The sequence below is a fragment of the Notechis scutatus genome, chromosome Z, assembly GCF_049901735.1.
Source record: "Notechis scutatus isolate UNSWTSFEM ecotype Mainland chromosome Z, rNotScu1.2, whole genome shotgun sequence".
Classification (NCBI taxonomy): Eukaryota; Metazoa; Chordata; class Lepidosauria; order Squamata; family Elapidae; genus Notechis; species Notechis scutatus.
Window position 1 is genome coordinate 79,997,624 of NC_142025.1, and position 23,446 is coordinate 80,021,069.

General features: G+C 35.1%; 1 protein-coding gene across 1 annotated transcript; it reads left to right on the forward strand.

The window, feature by feature from the left end:
• Positions 1-35: 35 nt before the first annotated feature.
• Positions 36-22,469, forward strand: CHMP5 (charged multivesicular body protein 5). Its single transcript, XM_026678302.2, has 8 exons — positions 36-201; positions 1,881-1,985; positions 6,162-6,208; positions 14,954-15,047; positions 15,132-15,203; positions 17,576-17,684; positions 18,218-18,330; positions 20,506-22,469. The coding sequence occupies exons 1-8, from the start codon at positions 133-135 to the stop codon at positions 20,554-20,556; spliced, it is 660 nt and encodes a 219-aa protein (XP_026534087.1). The 5' UTR covers positions 36-132; the 3' UTR covers positions 20,557-22,469.
• Positions 22,470-23,446: the final 977 nt, after the last annotated feature.

Below are 23,446 nucleotides of genomic sequence, written 5' to 3' on the forward strand. Positions count from 1 at the left end.
GGTCGTTGTGTCAAAAGGGGATAGCCCTGAGCAGGCGCAATGGATAATTTCCGGGTCTGATGGGCTTGTGAAACTTTTGAAGTCGTTCTTTGTTTTCTAGTTGTCCTGTATTTCTCTGGTTAAGTTGCTGAGATGAACCGTTTGTTCGGTAAATCGAAGCCTAAGGCGCCACCTCCGAATTTGACGGACTGTATTGGCACGGTGGGTACCACACAGAGAGAGACTGGTGGCTGGAGCACTGTTACTGCCGGCTACTCTAGAGAAGACAATCGTCGTCGCATCTGGTCTGAAGGCTGAATCCCGTTTTTCAGAACATTTTAGTATAGATACCTATTTGGCAGATTTGCTATATTGTTTTTGATAATTCTAGGGCAATGTTTCTCAACCTTGGGCCCTTTAAGATGTGTAGACTTCAACACCCAGAATTCCCCAGCCAGACTTGCTGGTTAAGGAATTCTGGGAGCTGAAGTCTACACATCTAAAAGGAACCAAGGTTGAGAAACACTGCTCTAGGGTGAAAAAGAAAACGTAGTCGCTACGGTAGCAGAACAGCAAATGCTTTCTCGGGAACAGTATTTGCTGGTTGCTAACTCGTCAAATAAGTGTTTTTAATGTAGTTTGAATACTGAGTTGCATATGTCCCATTTGTTCATACTTAAAAATTGTACTGTTGTCTTCATAGTTCCATAAATTTTAAACAGGCTCTGACTTGAATTGTTAAATGTAGTCAGTGATTTGATTCATGTCTTACGCTGAGCCATGGTTTGCTTAACCATAGTTCATTTAATAAATTGTCCGCTGGACTCTGAGAACATGCTTTGCTTGATGTGGTTGTGATTTATGTAAAATCAAAGAATCCATATTATGACTGCTAATCATTTTTATCCCTTTTCTTTACCCCTCCAAAGAATGTGAGTAGTTTTGCCCATTTTAAATAGTTTGTATCTTGTGATTTCAAAATAACAAGTTTCATTCTATTTGGCAAGTTAGTTCAAAATTAGGGGGATTGGGGAATAGAGAGAAATAATACTGTGCATGAACATATTTTTGATGAGTTTTTGGATTACAGCCACCTAATTTAGGATATATTATGGAGGAAAATATCAAGACAAAATTACACTTTTAATATTTAGAAGTTATGATAGGGGTACATAGAGGAACAATAACAATCTCAGTATCAGACCCAATTGTTACTTTTCTATTAAAAAGCTAAGGCTTTTTAAGCAGTGTAAGTAGAGATTAATTGTTTAATTAGAATTGGTGTTATAAACTAAAGTTTGGCTGTTGGTTTGAATTTGGCAATTTGGTTGCAAATGTTTTGTCACTATTCAAGGAGTCATTGTCAGTGCATTTTGAATCAAAATGCACTGATATGTCTCCTCAAATGGTAACAAAATGTTTGCAACCCAATTGCCAAGCTCAGAACTCAAACCAACAGCCTAACTACAAACCTGAACTATTAATATTTAAACACATTTCAAACTAAAGTTTATTCACATTTGGGTACTGTGATATAGCAATTCTTTTTCTGACAAAAAAAAAAACTCTTTGTCCCTTACAACCTTAATTGTCTATAAATAAATACTTTTAACAGTTATTTTTATTATGTTCTCTTTATACTTTATATGTTCTCTTTATACTTATAACTGATAGAGCTATGTCAAGTTAGTTTTTTTAAAATCTCTCAAGTAGCCCCTAGTTTTTGTTTCTTCTTTATCATTCATTTTGTGAATTATTGATGATAAACAAATGTAACAATTTTATAAATACTGCATGTTTAGAATTTGAATAAATACTGTAGAATATTTTTACTTTTTATTTTGACTAATATCTTTAGTCAAGTTGCCAGTTAATAGCTCCTTTATTCATTATTCCTAAAGGTGGACAGCAGAGCAGAATCGATTGATAAGAAAATTTCTAGACTTGATGCAGAGCTGGTGAAATATAAAGATCAAATGAAGAAAATGAGAGAGGGGCCTGCAAAGGTAATGTAAATAGTTTTATGGTGAAGTGATTCGTGGTCACATGATGACTGTGTCTCCTGTTTTTAGGAGGATTTTGTAATCTACCAAGGTTCAGAAGAAAACAAATGAATAACAGTGTATAATTATGCTAGAAGTAGGGTCTGCAGGGCTTCATATCACTGACCAAAGGGAGTTTCTGAAAGACAGCAACTGTCTGTAACTTTTTAGAACAGTTACACACCTTTTTAAATTTACTATTGTTAAATTAACTTTGCCAACAAAAGCTATTATCAGTATTGATGCCGCTAAAGAAATCCTGCTTGTGTTAAAGAATTTTGAGTCTAGGATGGGTATTATCTTGCACTTTGAACTGTGTATCTTATGTTCAGGTAATAATAATGCCATAGTAAAGTCTTAATGAGGCCTTAGTGCATGGAGGCATACTGTATGCGAATTTTTGCTCAAGAACCATGTAACTTAACTGAATAAGGCACATCTATTTTGATTAATAAATTTATATTGATTTTTCATTTTTATAATAGTACATGCAATGGGTTGGGAATTTTTTATTGTTATTATTATTGTAAGCCATTCAGAGTCTCTTTTTGTAAGATGGGTGGCTGTATAAATTTGACCTCTAAGTAAATAAAGCTTTTCAACTGACAATGGGTAGAAACACAGAATATGAGATAGCCAAAGCCATTTTGATTATATTGTGACTTAATATGTGTGAATCCACATTCACTATGTTATAAACATTTGATCCATAGCTTTGCTTCTAAAGTTGGCTGGCCTAAAGTCACAAACTGCAATAAGCAAAGTGCATATTGGCTTTATGTATTGAATGTACATAGTGTGTTTTATTGCATCTAGCAATAAAGTACAATGTACACTAGCCGCATGGTATACCCTGGGCAATGTGATTTTGTCTCCAGGTATATGCACAATACACCATTACATTGTAACAGAGTACTCCAGATATCCTTTGGAAGTTAGTACAGATCTGTGTTATTAAACGTTGGAGTGAAGATCTCAAATGTAGGATAGAACCCTAAGCCTTGATGGAATTTATTCAATATCCAGTGGATCCCCTAAGGTAGAAAATTACAATCTATATGTGGGATTGCTACTTTCCGTAGTTAAGAAGCTTATCTCAAGGGGCTGTAGAAAAACATATCCCAACCTGGAATCAAGAATGCCAGAGTTACACAATATGCGGAGAACCATAAACCTGAAGTTGCTGATTAATTCCTCCAGTGTCTAGACTCCGCCAGAAGAGAAAAGTGATATGCTTTTATAGTGCAAATGAGTTTTCAACATGCCAGCAAAAAGAATTGGTCCCTGCTTACAAAACTGGGAGATAGCTTCATGAATCATTGGCAACATCAATCCTAATGATCCTTACAAAGAAAATGTAGGGAATAAATAGAGAACTAGTGAAATCAAAAGGGAGGAAAAAACCAGAATCAATGAACTAACATCTAAAAGCAACATCTCAGAAGAATTTTCTACATTAGAGATCACTAAAACACTAATGATAAAATCAGGAAAAAAGGCTGACCTAGATGGAGTATATCCTGAGTTTTTGAAGCATTGTAGGCTATATACTCAGACTCACACAGTTTCATAATAGCACTTATAAACCGCTTTATAGTGCTTTATAGCCCTCTCAAAGCAGTTTACAGAGTCAGCATATTGCCCCCAACAATCTGGGTCCTCATTTTACCCATCTCAGAAGGATGGAAGGCTGAGTCAACCTTGAGCCTGGTGAGAGTCGATCTGCCAAACTGCAGAAGGAGTAGCTTGTAGTACTGCACTCTAATCACTGTGTCACTGAGGCTCTTTGGATATAATGATATCCAACGAACAGGGAGACTCCAACAATATTCAAAAGAACCCAAATTGTAGCCATCCTGAAACCTGGTAAAGTGGAGAAATCGGTGGAAGATTTTAGACCTATAGAACTCTTAAGCATCTTATAATTTACTGGAGAGACTTATCTTAAATAGAATTAAACCCCTGACCAAGGAACAGATTAGATAGATAGATAGATAGATAGATAGATAGATAGATAGATGATAGATAGATAATAATAGAATAGAATAGAATAGAATAGAATAGAATAGAATAGAATAGAATAGAATAGAATAGAATAGAATAGAATAGAATAGATTTAGTTAAAAAGAAACTGTGATCTGGTATTATCATTAATATTGCATATAGAAAATGGATTTCAGTGGAGAGAAAAAATATGTTGTTGTGTTCATTGACCTACCATCAGCCTTCGATACAGTGTGGAGAGAAGGAATGATTCTAAAGTTCTTACAGCCTTGTAAGAAAACAGTTGTTCTATTCAACAGTATGCTTTCAAACAGAGACATTGAAGTACATCTGGATGGCCAATTAGTTGGAAGTACAGGTTAAATGACAGCTTGCCATAAGATTCTGTGCTGGATCCACTTCTTTTTAATATTTATACATCAGATCTGCCAGATACTGCTGCAAGAAAGTATGTATGATTGATGACATTGTGCAGATAAAACAATCTGAAGACTTCAATACCTCTGAAAAAGTCCTCAAATATATTTAAAGAAATTGATTTTTTTTTTAAATCTGGAGGCTAAAATTAACAAAATCAAAGTCTCCAGTTTTCACTTGAACAACAGACAAGCTAACTATACACCAAAAATGGAATTTAGGAATCAGCTGATGAAGTTTAATATTCAGATCTGGTCTTTGACCGATTCTTAATCTATAAGGAATACTTAAGGAAAATCATGGATAAAATAAAAACATGGAGCAATATTCTACATAAACTTTCTGGCACTAGCTGGAGAGCAAATGCTCCAGCTCTTAGGACATCAGCTCTTGTTTTTTGTATATCTGACAGCTGAATATTTGCAGCCCTTTATGGTTAAATAGTTCTTACACAAAGGCAGTGGACATCCAGCTTAATCATACCATTCAGGAACTATTAAAATGCCTTCTGACTGGCTACTGAATAGTACTATCTAACACCCACCCACTCCTGGTCCATGGACCAGCACCACGTCTGCGGCATGCCAGGAACCAGTCTGCACAAACAAGTGAAGCCCATCCATGGAATGCAGGCAGAATGCAAAACCAGACCCCTTCCAGTCCACAGAAAAACCTTTCTCCATGGAACTGGTCCCTGGTGGTCAAGAGCTTGGGAGCCACTGATCTAACATATCAACCCTCAGTTTAGAAGACAATCAGCCTTAAAAAGGGAGTGGCAGAAGTGCAATGCAAACCAATTATTACCTATATATGAGGGCTGTCATGATCAAATACTCAGACTCAAATCTTAGAACCCACGGTGGAAACCTGGACAGAAATTAATTAGAAAAGACTTTGATACTAAGACAGCATGACACCAGGAATGGACAACTACTAACCCAGATCTATTTAATTTAGGGTCTGATCCAGTACAATGCCTCTCCAGCGTTGATTTTCCAAGGAAAAACTGGAGGATGCTCAACCAGATCTGAACCTATCATAAAAGTGCCAAAATTGGAAATAAAATGGGGGCTGTTTAATAGCACAAATTATGACTAAAGGTCTCACTGGCTTAAGGTTGACTCAGCCTTCCATCCTTCCGAGGTCGGTAAAATGGGGACCCAAATTGTTGGGGGCAATATGCTGACTCTTAGAGGGGGCTGTAAAGCATTGGTGAAATGGTATATAAGTCTAAGTGCTATTGGTATTATTGCTAATCTTATCAAAGAATGTCTTATTGGTATTTGTTGATCCTAGGCATTATAGCAATGTGTGTATATAAATTTATATATAATTTATATTGTATATATGTATGTATGTATGGTATTCAGGTTTGTTCGGGTATTTTACCACTTCATTATAGTTGTGCTTTTAAAGTTAGTAGCGATGTTTCAGCAGAATCTCATCTGCCATCATCAGGCTTGTGTATTGTGTTCATCGATGAACACAATACACAAGCCTGATGATGGCAGAAGAGATTCTGCTGAAATACCCGAACAAAGCTGAATACCATACATATAAATACCCGTGAAAACTTAAGAATGAATGAATATGTATGTATGTATGTATGTATGTATATGTATAATTGTATATAAATTTTAAAGTACAATTAAACGCTATTAATTAATCAGCTATTAATCCTTATTCATGTTAACATCTGCTTTTTTATATATTTTTTAGAATATGGTAAAGCAGAAAGCCCTGAGAGTATTAAAACAGAAGCGAATGTAAGTGTCTTACTCTCTAAACATTTGTGTTCAAACAGATCGTCAATCTGAAAGGTATCAACATGAGTCCTAAAGTTATAGTTTTAAATAGGCTACTATCCCGCCATTCTATTGAACTGGACTTGGAAATAAGATTGGTCTTGTCATTCATTTTGCATTGAATATTCCATCTTGGGTGCCTCTAACCCTAATTTCCTGATTGCAGTCTATTTCATTGTTTTATAGCAGAGAAAATTGAAAACAGCAAGGTTCTTAGGATGGAAAAAGAAGGAACCTGAATAAATTGGAAGGAATAGGAAAGATAGTTCATTATTACATTGGAGGAGCCTATGTTGGGGGGGAAAAAATCAAGAATCCAATAGCACTTTTTTTTAAAATAAAGTTTTATTGAGTTTTAACAAAACAAATAAAACATCTTATTAGAGTACAGCATCGTTCCGGGTTATCACATTTCCATACAGACACAATTTCATATGCATATTCATCTTATGTATTCAGCTTCATGTTTTATTACTCTTTTTCCAACTTCTCACTATTTCTCCCTTTACTTCTCTTAATTTTCTTTCATGGTTATCTCATTTTCTTCTTATTCAATTATATTTCTTTTACCTAAATTTCTATATCTTTTTATTCATTGTACTTATACTTTTGTCTGTCTTGTTTACAATTTCATATGTTCTCTTCCAACATTCTTAAGAAGCAAAATTCCCACTATGATTGCCAATCGAAGTGCAACACCTTTAAATCTTATTTTTATTATCATATGAAATCTCATTAAACATTGAATTTGTGCATTTTAAAATTATAACATTCAAATTTCTAATATCTATTTTATATCATGTATATCTCATCATTCAGACTCTGCTTGGTACTTCCCCTTGAAAATGTAAAAAGAAACAAAATAACAAAATAGTTATTCAAAATCATTCTAGTAGTGGTATGAGCCTTGTAAATCTTTCACGTTTCTTTTCAATATCTATCAATCTTTGAGAACAATTGAAATGTTTCCCTCCCTTCTTCATTATTACTTAACTGTTAATAAGCATACCATTGAATAGTCATACAGTTTTATCTTATAAATTTACTATTAATAAGCAAAATAATTATTCAAATTCATTCTAATAATTGGTATAAATTTCCTTATAAATCTTTCACATTTCTTTTCAATATTTTATCAATCTTTAGAAACAATTGCAATGTTTCCCTCTCTTCTTTATTATTGCATTAATTATAAATAAACATGCCATTACATAACAATACAGTTTTATCTCATAGATTATTTACTTATTTTATTTCTAACTCATTACAGTATTCTACTGTCACAACACTATCTTTTGTACCTTTGCAGAATCCTCACTTTTAACTAAATTTAACCATTGTCTCTGTGTTTTCTAGCTAAGCAAATACCTTTAATCCTAGTACGTTTCCCCTTTTTCTTTATTTCCTGTTTTTGTCCCTCATAAGTTCTTTCCTTTTCTATCTTTCCCCCCTTTTTCTCATACCTTTTTCTGCTTCTCCTTGCTGTTATACTTCTTTTTCAGACTATTTTTCTTTTTGGCTGTTCCCTTTGATCTCAAACTTTTAACTCCTTTCCCCCCTTTTCCCCTTATTACCACACTTTGCATTATTTGATCATTGAAAATGGCTTCTTCTTTGTCCCGCCCTTCTTGCTCTTGAAGCTTTTCCTTTTGCTTTTCATAGTTTAGGATCTCCATTTCAAAAAATTCAAATACGAAGCCAAAGGATCTTCCTCCCCTTTCTGCATCTTCTTTCTGTTTTTTAAGACTCATCTTCAATTTCTCCAGGAGTGATGGCATTTTAAACACTTTTGAACAACCACCCGATTGACTTTAAGTAAAAACAGAAAAAGAAAGAAAAAACCAATGCCCAAAACTTTTTTTTAAATCACCAAATGATCCCAGACTGTTCCTTCTTGTTTCTTTCCTTTACTTTTCCTTTCCATGGGTTACTGTATCTTTTAATAAGATTTCAGTTACAATGTATCCTCAGGAGTCTTTTCAAAGTTTCACTGTTAATCCTCTTTATTTTTCCAGGTGGCACTCCATTTTTCCATTATTCTACCCTTTTGCCTCCACTCTTCTCCTTTTTAGGGCTTTAAAATGACTAAGAAAAATCTTTATTATCCTTTTGACACTTAGATTTCAGCGTAAGGTTGCCTATTAGTGTCAAAATAAATTAATATAAATTTCTTTCCATACCATTTGTAATTGTCAATATAAAGGTAAAAAAAGGGTTTTTAACCTCTTTTTCTCTCTCCTTCGCCGCTTAAAGATCTTTCAGAAGTATCCCTCTGGGTACTTTTAGATTCAGGGTACCTTGCTTAGATGTTCTCTGTTGTTTAGCCCAGTCTGTCCTGCTTTCCTCTTTGTCTTCTTCCTGCACAATCTTATCCAGTCGGGTTCTTCTTTGAGGTGGCCATTTTTGACCACCGCTGCAACCACCTTCGGGGAAGGGAGTTTAGACCAGCCAAGGAGGAGAGATGCGGCTCCCCTCCACTCAGCTAGCAATCTTCCCCCTCTTCACCACCTCTATGGGGTGGCTTCAGCCCCGAAATCAAAGGATCGGGGCACTAAAGCAGCAAGCAAAGATCGAAACCACGCATGATTGCAGATTTCGGTCTGTCGCTGAAGAGACCCAAACCGGAAGTCCTAGAATCCAACAGCACTTTTATTGTTTGTAGGAAAAGGTGCTAACAGATTCTTAATTATTAATTACATTCCATGAAAATAATTCTTTTTTTAGGTTAACAGAGTAAATCAATGAAATAAAACACAAACATAAAACGCAAACATAAAATTATAACTACATCACTGAAGCCATAACAAGTTTTATAGGCAGGCTCAAGGAACTGAATGGTTCTAGTTTCATAGGATTATACATGAAGTAAACCAGAGCTGTCTAGGTATTTCATCAAATTGCAAGTTATAAAACATATCCTTGCAGAATGTGCAATAGTAACAAGGACATTAACATTTAGTCTTATAAACCGTCTGGAGGCATTCCTGTGAGATTTGGTAGCTATTTGGTGTAGTGCTAAAAGTGCTGGCCTAGAAAACAGTCTATGATTTTTTTCTTATGAAAGCTATTTTTTATTATCTTAAAAGCCAAATGTCTAAATTTGCCCTATTGTATAATATGTTCTCAGCAAGTTTTCCACTGTAATGCCAATTTGTCCTTGCAGCTGTTAGAATGTCTCGTAACAAATTGTGATATTTTTCATTTATTTTCTGGAATTTAATGGTATTATTTCTATCTTCAAGGTTCTTTTCCCATAATTTATTGTAATTGTTCTGAAATATTTTCTGGATTTTTACATTCCAAGAATTCATTGTTTTAATTAGCTTCCTTATAGTACCTATGGTTGCATAATGATTAGTTTTACATCATCTGCAGTGTTATGATATTCTGTGTTGGCAAAGATTGATTTAAATAATTAGTCATTCTAAAGAAATGGACTGTGTAAAAAGCCATTTCTGATGTAGCACATATTGGTTTTGTTGTGAAATCAGTTTAGTACTTTAACATTTTTTGTCTGCTTCAAGACTGGTTTAGTCATCCTTGATGATTTAGTGCCAGAGCCACCCAATAGGGAGCATGACTCCTCTGATTTTGCTCTCTCAAAAACATTAGTTATCACTGACCTTGTTATTCCTCTATATCAGGATAATGTGTCAAAATAAAAGTAAAAAAAAAAAAGGATGGCAAGGATAATGAAGTGACAGTTCTCATTCTTCCTACCAAAGATCTAGATGAAGGGCCAGGTTTTTATGGCTCTTCTAAACAACAGTAGAATTGGGGCTATTAGGTTGTGGGGAAAATCTCAGTACAGAAAGCAAATACTGCTACAAAAAAGGCATGCTTCTGGAGTCTTGAGAGAGATTACATGTACATTCTCTAAAGCATCTCTCAGGACGTCGATGGCTTGCTCAAATATGACATTGTAAAGGTCTTCTTCACCTTCCATTGCCCCATACTCTTCTTCCGTGAGTGGTGCCCGTGGTAGTCTCCCTTGGCTTCCCCGGGAAAAAGTTACTCCAGAGGGCTTTCCTTTCCAATCCTCCATCTTTCTGATACTTATAGACCACTGGGGCTTCAGCTGGTTCCCCAGGGCTTCTGTCCACTCCTCCAACATGGGAAGTCTTCCCCTGTCCTGTCTCTTGAAGCATCTTCTTCCCAATTCTTCATTTCTTCCTGCTCACTCCCATGGATGGACATTCCATGCATGGGCCCCACAGTAAATACAAGTCTTTGGATTGAACGTTATTGCCAATCTGCTTAATGTCAGCCTGTCCCAGCTCAGAATGGGATGACTCCACATCATTATCTCGACCTGGCAAGAAAGGGGCAGCCTTCTTGCCACTGCCAACTCACTGCTGCCATCTCTTTGCAAGACATCTCAGCACCATAAATTCATTGTGGGGACAACTCACTGTGGGTGTTGACTGTAGAGCTGGGAGGGTGAGCGAGTGGGCTGTCAGAGGAGGGCAGTGATAGGCAGGGCTTCACTGGATGGGAAGTGAGTGGGGTGGGATGTCAGAGTGGGAAGCCCCTGCAAGTTTGGTTCTGTTGTAGTCAAACAGCACTCCTACAGTGCTATGATACAATTTACAATTAGAACTAGGTTATAAGGTCCCTTTTGTGGTCAAATCTTCCATTACAGTCAAATCTTCCATTACAGTCAAGTCTGATGTTAACTCTTATCCAATCAGCAATAAGTAAAATCAGAACCATTTTTCTCCTCACAACAGACTTTAAAAGTGCCATTTAGAAAGTCTTGATCCTTGATTCTAAAACTGTGGAAAATCAGTGAAGTTAGTTTAAAAGAAGTAAAATCCTCTAGGAGACTTAAATTTCTGAAATAGTTTCCAGTTTCCTTATTCTGTTTTGGTTTTATGCAATTCCTCACCATTTTAAAATCAAAACCTTCAGAAATGATGTTGCTTTAAAAAAAAAAGAAAAGGAAAGAAAAAGAAAAGCAAGTTGCAGTCAAGAACAGCTTCTTTTAGAGCAAAAAGTAAATATACGAAAAATGAGTCTAAGAAGCAAGAACAAATTTATTGCCTATTTTAAAGTATTTTATGAAGACTGATTCTCCCACAGTGTACTTGCTCCTAGGTTTCCTGTCCCCAGCTAGAGACTCATCTGATCACTTCTCCCAGAAGCTCTCAGAGAGTTTCCAGCAACCCAGTGAAACAAGAGGGTTGATTTCCAGAACTTCCCTTTCCCAGGGAAATTTCTTCAAACTTAATAACCAGCTTTAACCATGAACCAGGAAAAATTGGTATCTGTTGAAAAAGATACCTTCACTTTGTAATTTTTTCAAAAGAAAGTCACTTGAAGGAGTAATAGTTACCTTCCAAGAGCAAAGATTTAGATTGCATTCTATGGAGGAAGCCAAGGATTTCTCGATTAAACATAAACTAAATTTGGACCCAGCTGAAGCAATGGATATAAATAAACAAACCTGGTATTGGAGGAAGAGGTGATAGAGATGGTTGCACGGGAACTAGCTAAACTATGTAATGATGGAGAATAAGTATGTAACATGGAACACTAATAATAAGTATTAATAAGTATATAACATGGAATATTAATGGGGCACAGATGCGTCGTCCAAGCGTAAGCAATATATCTGAGAAAATTGAGTGTTGATATAATTTGTCTTAAAGAAACACATTAAGATGCAAGATAATATCTAAAGACTGGAGGAATTCATATCAGCTGGTCTACAAAAGACTAATGGAGTTGTTATGTACATAAAGCCTCATTTTAAATCTGTCATCTGTCCTACTCAGTCATCTAGCACAGAAAGATTCCTGGTCCTTTTCCCCCCAAGAGTATACTTTACTGAAGCTTAAATGGTTACAGAAGTAGCAGAAGCTGAATCTGAGGTTTTCTCATGCAAAACAAAAACAAAAACCAAAGGAGAGGAAAGTTCTTTCTTCCCCACCCAGGCATCCCCCTGGTTATCCGCAAATGTCGAATCACTGGTACTTATATATTGTTCAGGAAACAGGTACTCAGTTCCCAGCTCTGCATATTGTTATCGACCTTAGGTGGCTGGAGCTTCTCACATGGCTCAGCTAGGCTCCCCTTTCTTACATTACAATATTTCTCTCCCCCCAACCCCATGCTAATGTTCGGCTGCCAACTCATGAAGCTTGGATGGATGCAATGCAGCCATGATATGCTGTCCCTCCAGAAACAAGTTTAGTCCTACAAAACAAAATACAACAATAATTAGCAGTATATCATATGCAAATAGGTCACTTGGGTCTCGATTCTAGCAGCGAGAATCAAGGATTTCTTTAACTTCAAAATATTCTCCTAGGAGGGAGGGGGTTTCATGGCAGGATGCAAGTGTGCATCTCAGTGACAGGTTTCAAAAGACTACAATGGAAAACTGGATGCATTTTAAGATTCCTAGAGGGGAAATTTCAATTCAACAGTCATTGGATTTATGATCCTAGCAACAGGAAAATGGGCCCACATTTTGGGACCAAGTTTGTTGCTGTGACTCCATGAAGATCTGGCCTTTTGTCAAAAAGATAGTTAAGAGACAATGTTTTGAATATTATACAATACCATAATGAGAAACAGGTAACTTTAATATTTTTAGATGAACAGAAGGCCTTCAACAATTGTAGCTTTCATGTTAACATTTCTGGAAGATAGGAACTTTGGGAGAAATTTATTCAAGGTGTCAATGTGATTTATATCACAGCAAGCGAAGATTATTATTAATGGAGACTTAACTAAATCATGTGAAATCAAAAAGCATACAAGGTGCAAGGATGCCCCTTATTTCCTGTTGTATATATATTGGTGCTGAAATTTTGAATAAGGATATTAGAGAATTTGCTGGTTATTTAGCTATATTTTTTTTAAACTCAAAAACCATCATAGAACATATGAAAAACCATCAAGAATATTGGATGGTCATAGAATTAAATGAGTTTGGAGCTTTAGCAGGATTTAAAATAAATAAACTTGTTAAGAATATAAACTCCCAGGACTATGAAATATTGATAAAAAGTTGGTGGAGAAAAAGGTGAAATACCTGGGGTTACATTGACAAATATACATTTTAAAGTATTTCAAAATAATGTGCGTCTTCAAAATTGTATCAAAAGGAACCTTATTAAAGTAGATAAATTGCTACTATCATTATTGGATAGAATCTCCGTAATTAAAATTAATGTTTTATTAAATATGCCTTTTCTGTTTCAGGCTTTACCAATACTTATAACTGATATTCCATTTAAACAATGGCAGATGGGAATCTCAAGTTTATATGACAAGGAAAAAATAAAGATATAAATTATTGCAAGATGCTAAGGAAAGAGGAGGTTTGGGTTTATTAGATTTGAAATTGTACTTTGATGCCTGTTGTTCGGTCTGGCTTAAAGAGTAGGTAACTCCAAAACAAGAGGTTACTCAAGCTGGAGGGGCATGAATTAAGATTTGGATGGCACACCTATATATGATATGATAAGGTTAAGTAAATGTTGTTTTCAACAACCATTTTGTTAGACTTGCCATCCTAACAGTTTGGAATAAATACACGGTAACGTAAGGTTCTCTACGAAGAGGTCTCTTTAGGTATAAGCCTAGAAAAGAAATGATGGCAAGGCCAGTCTGGCGGACTTATGGTCAAATAATATTTTTTAAATTATGGTGACCCTTTCTTCAAAGAGGGAATTAGAAGTACTGTATATAGCTACCATTTTTTAAATGATGAAAATATTGCTAAGGTTTATAAATTGTTATTGAAATTGAACTTGGAGAATGAATATGTGAAACATTATATGATACAATGGCCAAAGACTTTTGGATATAATGCTTAAACAATGTCAAAAATGTGATGAAAGATTTAAAATTTACATTAAATTATAATTTAAAAGAATTTTTTTATAAAATGATGAACCCTTGGTATCAAACACCAAATAAATTGTCAAAACTGTATAAAGGAATTTCAAACATGTTAAAACGTAAATGTAAGCAAATAAATTTTTACCATTTATAGTAGTCTGTAACAAAGCAAAGAAATATTGGAGCAAGATTTAAATCTTAATTCAGAAGATTCTTAAGGTGAATATAAAGGTAAAACCAGATATATTTTTTGAGCTTAAGGAACAGATAACTTTTTAAAAATGGAACTTTGATATGATATATATTGATAGCAATAACACTCTATGAACAAAAATAGGACACTTTGGTTCCCACAGTGAATGAATGGTGCAAAAATTGATGGGAGTTAGCAGAAATGGCTAAATTGACTACTTTGATTAAAGAAAAAACATAGTTGATTTGGTTTTGGAAGACAGCACCTTGCTGACCATCATAGATCCCAAAAAGCTAATACTTGATACTTGAATGGAAATCTACTAGAGAACTTTGGCTTTGAACTGGCAAGTAAAGAAAATCCCCAAAGGTGGCATTAGCAAAGCATATTATTCCCAAGAAAACTCATTTACTCATCAGGAGATTTTGTTTTTGAATCATTGAAAACTAGTTACATTTACTACAAGAACTTATATTGCTTTTTGACAATAATAATGATTTGATTTGATTTATTATAGGAACTAACATTCTCATTTTTGTTTCAAGTTCTAAATTTGGGGACTGGGACTTGAATTTGCACTGTTGGATTTGTAGTATTTATGACAGACAAGTAGTACTGCAATTGTGTCCTATTTTTAAGCTTACATATTATTAATATAGGTACGAAAACCAACGGGATAATCTTGCCCAGCAATCTTTCAATATGGAACAAGCCAACTATACTATCCAGTCCCTAAAAGATACAAAAACAACGGTAAAATTGCCCTATATTACATTTGTATTTATTTATTCAATAAGTATTAATGAGCCTAACTATTTTATCTGGTAACTTTTCTAGGTTGATGCTATGAAACTAGGAGTGAAGGAAATGAAAAAAGCTTACAGCAAAGTAAAAATTGATCAAATTGAGGTGAGTTTTAATGTTGCTTTTAAAAAAAAAACATAGTCCTCTTTTCTGGCCTGGAATAATAATAATGCCTGTAAGCAGAAACAAGCAGGACAATGAAATAAAGAAAGCAATAGAAATGAAGAAACTAAAATGCTCTGGGACTCTAGAACAGTTTTTCCCCGAAAGCCATCATCACTCTGCTAAACAAGTAATTCCCTCAACCCTGTTCAACTATTACAAAGTCTGCACTACTGTTACTGTTAATCTTGTCATCACTCCTTACCACCCATCCCCTCCCACTTGTGACTGTATGACTGTAACTTTGTCGCTTGTATCCTTACGATTTATATTGACTGTTTCCTAGTATGATTTGATTGTTGATTGTATCCTATGACTATCATTAAGTGTTGTACATTATGATTCTTTATTCTTAATGAATGTATCTGTTCTTTTATGTATACTGAGAGTATTTACACCAAGACAAATTCCTTGTGTGTCCAATCACACTTGGCCAATAAAGTATTCTATTCTATTCTAGAATTCAAACTGGCAGACACCTGTCACATCACACCCCAAACTTAACAATTGTTGACAAGAAAGACAAAAAAGTCCGAATAGTGGATGTGGCAATACCTGCCACATCCACTATCCAGATTTCTTCATTTTTCTTGTCAACAGCTGTTAAGTCTGGAATGTTATGTGACAGGTATCCATATACCTGGAGACAACAGAAGAGAAGAGAAAGAACCGGAGAAGACAGTGAAATACAAAGACCTGCAAATAGAAATAGCATGACAGTGGCAAAATAAAGCAAAGGTAATACCAATAGTCATAGGCGTAATCCTGAAACAATTGGAACACCACTTGAACAGCATTGACAAATTCAGTCAATTGCAAAAGGCAGCTTTACATGGAACAGCTTTATCCTGTGACTATGTCTGTATCACCATCTAAACGGACTGATCTAGTCTGAACATCTGGCTGACTATGCAACTAAGCATAATAAACCACATTGAGGCACTACCTTGACATGATTCTGGTCTTCTGTGCTTTGAGGAAAATAAGAACTATGTCAGGGGTTTAACAATATTGTACAGGTCTCGTCAGGGGAGTCAAATAGTGTCTGTCCCATAAAAATAGCATGACAAAGTAACAATGATGCATTGGAAGATCTGCAAGAAGTATTGTTTGCCTGCAAGCAAGAACTGGTGGGACCATAAAATAAAAATATAAAAAATTAAGAAGCTAAAGTTCTCTGAAACTGTAGAATTCAAACAGACAGCACCTGCCACATAAAACCCCAGACTTAACAATTGTCAATAAGAAAGACAAAAAAGTCTGGATAGTGGATTTGATAGCACTTGGAGACAGCAGAAGAGAAGAGAAACAACTAGAGAAATTAACTAAGTACAAAGACACAAATAGAAATAGATGCCTTGGGTGCAATCCCAAAACAACTGGAGCACCATTTGAACACTATCAGCATTGACAAATTCACCATCAGTTAAATGCAAAGGACTCAGAATAGCTTACATCCAATGACAGTACTCTAACACCATCAAACATCCATATCTACCTATCTCAGGTCCTTGGAAAGAATTTGATAGCTGGCGAAAATGCCAATTCCAGTCTGAACATCTGGCTATGCAACAAACCATAATAATAATGACATTCATTAAGTTATTAATTATTATTGACAATTTCATTATTAATCAATTGCAAAAGACAGGTTTGCTCTGAAGAGCTTACATCCTGTAATGATGCCTCTTAATGCCATAAAACATCAACATCTGCCTATCCCTGGTACTTGGGAAGGATTCAATAAATAGATAAAAATGCCACATCCATTCTAAACATCTGTGTGACAAATAGTAATACACACAATGTGTGTGTGTGTGTGTGTGTGTGTGTAAAATACATATGGTTTGTTATATAAGTTAAACTGTCTTTATTTGATTTATATTCCACCTTATTGTTAGCACTTCAAGGTGATATACGTAGCATTCCATCTTCTAATTTTTCCACAACAACCCTGTCAAATAGATTGAGATGAGAGCGAATAACTTTCATGAGTTGCCAGTTTAAGTTAAACAGCATTTCTACTGTGCTATATTTTTAAAACATGAAAAGAACGAGAACAGCTGGATCCAGACTTAAAGTATTAAACTAGTGGAAATCATAGTTTACTTTCACTGATTTCAAAAAGTCTAATCTATAGCTTGGTTCTCATATTCAATTCACAATGGTTAAATAAATCATGGTATATTGTAGCTTAAATCCAGCAGAAGCATATCTTATGTCAGTACAAATATGAAATATTCATCAATTAAAGGACTTAAGAGAATACAGGAAGGCTTTGTTAATTTCAGGCAAATGTATATTTTATAATCCAGGACCTGCAAGACCAGTTGGAAGATATGATGGAAGATGCTGGTGAAATTCAAGAAGCATTGGGTCGTAGTTATGGAACTCCAGAGATAGATGAAGATGACTTGGAGGCGGGTGAGTTACCACTAAATATTGATGTAATTGTATAGTCAAGGCTTGGTGAGTTCAGTATAGGTAATTTAATTTCTATTTATACAGTATTGTCTTGATTATAAACAAACAGCAGAAAGTGTAAACATATTTTTATGTGGGAATCAATAATGCAGCAAATATAAACATTTCTGATTCTCATCAGTTTCAATTTATTATCGCCATTTGCCAGCAAACAAATAAAAATAAATGAAGAAAAAACCAAAAAAGTATTACTTTATATTGCATTCAGTCTTATATTTCACTGTGGAACTCCTGCTGCATCTTGAAGCTAGGTAATCAAACTACAGAATAGTATATTGTTTCATTAAAATGCTTGTCTGCAAAAAGGAAATATTTTTGTAAAAGCAATATATAAATTAAAATGGCTTTTAATTAGTTTTCCAGAGATGTTAGTGTTTTTAATTGCTGTACTGTTTGAATTTAATCAGATATAACAACTTCACTCCAAATTTCAGTCATTTATTAGACATTTTCTGTCCTCAACATAATTTTAGAACTAGAAGCACTGGGTGATGAACTTCTAGCTGATGAAGACAGCTCCTATCTTGATGAAGCTGCAAGTGTTCCATCAATTCCAGAAGGCATGCCAAGTGAAGCAAAAAACAAAGTGAGTCACTCTTCGCCCCCTCACTCCCACTGTCACATTGCACATAGAAGTCAATAGGCATTTAGAGAGCAATATTCACCAAAACTTGTTAGGTTTTTTTTTTAATTGCTCATCTTTTAAGCAACAACAATAGGCATATTAGAAGTATTTGTTTTTATTTTCATTTCATTGTTGGTCTTTTATTGCTGTGATAATTTGAGAAGTTATTTAAGGGGTTACTAACAGTTTAATAGGCTTTTTCTTAAATTCATATCAAATACAACAATTAGTATAATCATAGTATGTTGACTAAGGCAAACTGACAAAGTTCACATAATTCTAACCTATAAATCATGATTTAAAATATAATAAATGAATTCATATATGACATAGTGTAAAGTATTATGTCTAATACATTACATATTTTTTAAAATTTTTAGATTTGTAAGGCTGTTCAATTCAAACAGTTCTGGCTGATGTACCATGCAAAAAATGAACAGTAATAAAGAACAAACAAAACAAAACCCACTATGTACACTGAATATATATAATATATAAAATAGCGAGTAAGCAACAGAATAATTAAAAGGGCTGTTAATGCCTGCAGGAAAAGCCAGGTCTTCATAATTGCCTAAAGGCAAGAAGTGTTGGGGCCTGCCAAAGATGGTTCTAGACTAGAGAATGAGGCAACCACAGAAAAAGCAAGCTTCCTTTGTCCTGCTTACCTATTTTCCATCATAAAGAACAAGGATAAAATATTTTGAGAACAATAGCCGCAGGAAACCTGAAATTAACAGCTGCCATCTTGTTTTCACATTCCTGGAGCGGCTAGGAATAATAGGTACATACTATCCAAATTTGGGGGTGGGGAAATGGTTGAAGGAATGATTTTTAAAACATTTTTGAAATCATTAGGACAAACAATATTCTACATAGGGAATAGTAACAGCTTTTGAAATTTTTCTGAAACTTATCAAAATAAAGCACAATAGTTGTGCTTTCAGTTTTCTTGTATTGTTGTTTGCTGTTATTTATACTTATACGTAATAGGCTATTTAGATCTTCTCAACTGAGTAATTAGTATTCCAGCAGCAAAAGAGAACATGCGCACCGTGCTTACATAAAGTGGAACTCAGCAAACCAACCACCTCCTACCATCATCTTTGCATTTTAATAGTTCTAAAACTTAGTATCAAAAGGACAAGGTGTATGCATAGAGGGCACAAGCAGCCAAAGCTCAAAAATTTTATGAAAACAAACACACATACACAATTATATAATAATTAATGTAGCCTTGTATTCACACTTCAACAGCATTAAGCAACACTTCTGCATGAAGTCCTTCTATGAGAGATATTACTAGTTTCTAAATTTGAAAATAAAACAAATTGTAATATACATATAAACACGCATACACACACATTCCTTGTATATCTGCCAATAAAAACAAAGCTTATGTTGCACATATAGTGCACTGCCCCAACTACATGAAATTTTAATTTTTCCTTAGCAACTTTTTAAAACAAGTAACTTACCAGGCAGGCTAATAGCCCTGTAGTTGTCAGCATAGATTTATCTGGTTTGTTCATTTTAACTCCCATATCCCCTTATCAATGATAAATATATTCTTTAAAAAAAATAGCAGTCCTATGGTTAGGATGGAAGCATTTTATAATTTGTCATGATTGGGTACTTTTTTCAATCACAGCTCCATTATAGTTCTTAATTATCAGGTTTCGTTTGGTTCTGGGTCAGAATATGATTTGTTCTGCCGTCATAACAAAATTCTCCAAACACATGTATTTCACTCCAGACTTAAAACACATTTGATAATCATGTGAGGACTGAAACATTTTAAGCATCCTTTTTCATATGAAAGTCAGCTGAACTTTTTATTTGATTATCCTCATATAGGATTTTGGGTTTATAATGTATCAATTTGTATTGTTAACTTACTAAGTATTTTGTTCAGTTAAAGTAAAACAATAATATCACAGTTAAGTATTTATAAGTATAAGTATTTTTACAAGATCAGTGCTTGACATAAATAGATGCAATATTTTCCTGTTTGCTGGGGCAGATTATTCAGAATTTAAAATAAGATTATTGTGATATTAATCTCTCTTTAAAATGGGTTTTCATAGTTTGGGGGAAAAGCAACAGTTAATCATAAATTATGTATTTTCAATTTCATAGGATGGTGTACTGGTGGATGAATTTGGACTCCCACAGATTCCTGCAACATAATTATGAAGTTCAAAATGAATGTTTTTTTCATATATATTTCCGAGCAAAAACAATTGTGGGGATTGAGTCTGTACTTTTGCAATATCACGTAATAACACTATGTTATAAAATAATGAATGATAATGTTTTTAGAAAATATTACAGCACTATAGTTTTTTTATTAATGCCAAGAAATTAACATTACTTTTCTTTCTGTATGATATATTCAGAGTTCTAAAACTTGGTTTTGTTGTTTGTGTAAAAGTAGTACGTTAAAATATTTATAGATTATTTGTTATAGATAATTGTGCTTTTTGAATTTGCCACCCCATTTAATTATAGGTGATTGCACTGTATAATCCATTTTGACATTCACTGGTTATTACAAAGAGCAACTTGATTTAATTATGTGATCTTTTTTTAAAAAAAAGATGTTTGGTTCAGTTATTATAAAAACCAATGTGTTAAAAAGTTCATCTGAAGTGTTTCTAGCTGGTATGTATGATAAGCCTATAATTTTTTCAACATCCATAAACTATTTATAAATAATATGTCTTGAATTGAAGAACATAACCCTGATTAATAGCTTACTTGATAGGAGAGTCACTTTGAGAAGAGAGGAGATGACAGCAGGTAGTTCTAGATTTTAACCAAGTCTTGTGCTTATGCTATGGTATAAACTTGAAACAAAATGTTTTTGGGTTGTAATAAAAAGTTTTACTTAAGATTGCCATAGTTATTGGCATTCAAATTTCCAGAAACAGTGGCTGGTGTAAACCTAGGATCCAGAATGGATGGTTTTACCAGGGATGCAACTCTACTTGGTGAAGTTCAGATTGTTGCAGCATGCTTCTCTGCACAGGAACAGAGACCAGAGACCAAATGTCAACCCACCACCTGGAGATTAATGGTCTTAGCACACTGGAGGTGGTTTTTTCAAATATTTTTATTATCACTGGCCTGGTTGAAACATAGAATAACCATTTCCTAGTCAATCAGTAATGTACTTCTAAGCATCTCTTCTTATGCTTGAGCCTGTAGCATTGTATTGTATGTGGATTTGTTATAGTGTTTTGAGTGATGAAATATGAGCACAAATGGATTGAACAACTATGGGTACTGGACTAGAGGTAAATTTATCATCTTAAGATCTAGACCACAGTATTCACGGAGGAAAAAGGTAATAGATTTTCTTATAGTTGCATGCACAAAAAACCATCAAAGGGAGCTTTCTGGGACTGTCAGATAGATGACCCAGCCTTCAGTGGATCCATGACATGTGATATCTGGATATTATCTGCCTTTTTGAGTAATAGTCAAAACTATACCCAGAATTTGCTAGGGTTACTTACTGTTACTTTGAGTGATGCCATACCAAAGTTGTCTACTGCAATATCTTCTAATATGTCTGAATCTGGTTCTTTGCAAATTCCTTCATGGAGGTAGGTAAGATTATTGGATTTATTCACATCGTTGTTTTTATACTGGATTCTTATCCTGATTGCCTTGTATGTGCCTCCAAGTATTTTATACTACAGATTCTTCAAAACAGAATCTCCTGCTGACCTAAAGTAGATGGTGATGCTATCAACGATCAGCCAGGGTCCAATGTTCTGAATTTAGCCAAGCTGGGACTGCAGTTTGAGTGACTGTTACTTTGTTTGTCTTCATCCTTTCCTGTCTAGATTTAGACCAGAATTTGGCATGTGATAGACAAAAACAGTAAAAGAAATATTATACTGTTGAGACATATAAGGCAATGCTATTCACTCATGAGGTGGGGAGTTGGACTTGCATTCTGATTGATCCATTTTCTTTGTGTTACAAGAATGTTATAGGAATTTCTGTTTCACTTTTTGGAAATTATTATGCATCTAGTAATATTTCAACTTGCTAAGACTGGTCATTGATTGCAATAAAGATATTGATTCTGATTTCTTCTTGCCTTCCGTGTTATTTAATGTTAATATGAAGTCAATGGAAAGATCATTTGCAGCTTTGAAATTACTGTTCAATATTCTGATGACATTCAGTTGTAAATCTTTAGCGCTTGGGATTTGATATTTCCAGATTATTAGCTTTAGGGTTGAATATGGAAGACCTGATTTGGAAGAATAAATTGAAACCAAACAAGATGTTACTGATCTGAGGGATTAGTTTGTTTTTGTTAGGTAGACATGTTCTGGGCACAGTTGTCAAGGTGTCCTATATCAGGGGTTGCCAACCTTTTGGACCTCAGGGACCACCAAACTCATAATTTTAAATCCCTCAGACCAGAGACCCTGGGAAAATCCCCCAAAAAATCTTCAGAAAAGTTCCCCACCCTGTTTTCCTACCGATCAATCATTCTTTATTTGGGATTGCAGGATACTGTCCCCAGCTTCGTTCCGGGCGGGGGGGGGGAGAGACTGACTTTTGGCTTCATGCAAGGAAAGCAGCAGAAGTCTTTCCCTCCCCCAAACTCAGCCAGAAATGAGTCTTTGTGAGACTTGTCGCGCCGGCACAGCCTCTTGGAGCAGGATGCCTTGCAGAATCCCAAGGACTCATTTTTGGCGGAGTTTGGGGAGAGAGAAAGACTTTTGTTACTTTCTTTGCGTGCAGCCAAAAGCAGAAGAAAGAAGCGGAAAAAAGCAGCCTGGTGGCCAGGCCAGGCACATGGGGTGCGTGGGGCAAGTTCCTCCCTGATGCCCTTCCCCCCCTCCCCTCACTACCTCATGTTGTTCGCAATGCAAGCAACACAAGCCTTGGGTTTCCGCGGGCCATGTGGGCGGCACAGCCTTGTGTTCTTGCGCAGCCTGAATTGCTTTGGAGAATGCTTTGGGGGTGACATTTCTCTGCGGACCACCAAAATTTTCTCCCTGGCCTACTGGTTGGCGACTACTGCTTTAAAACCCTACATGGCATAGAACTA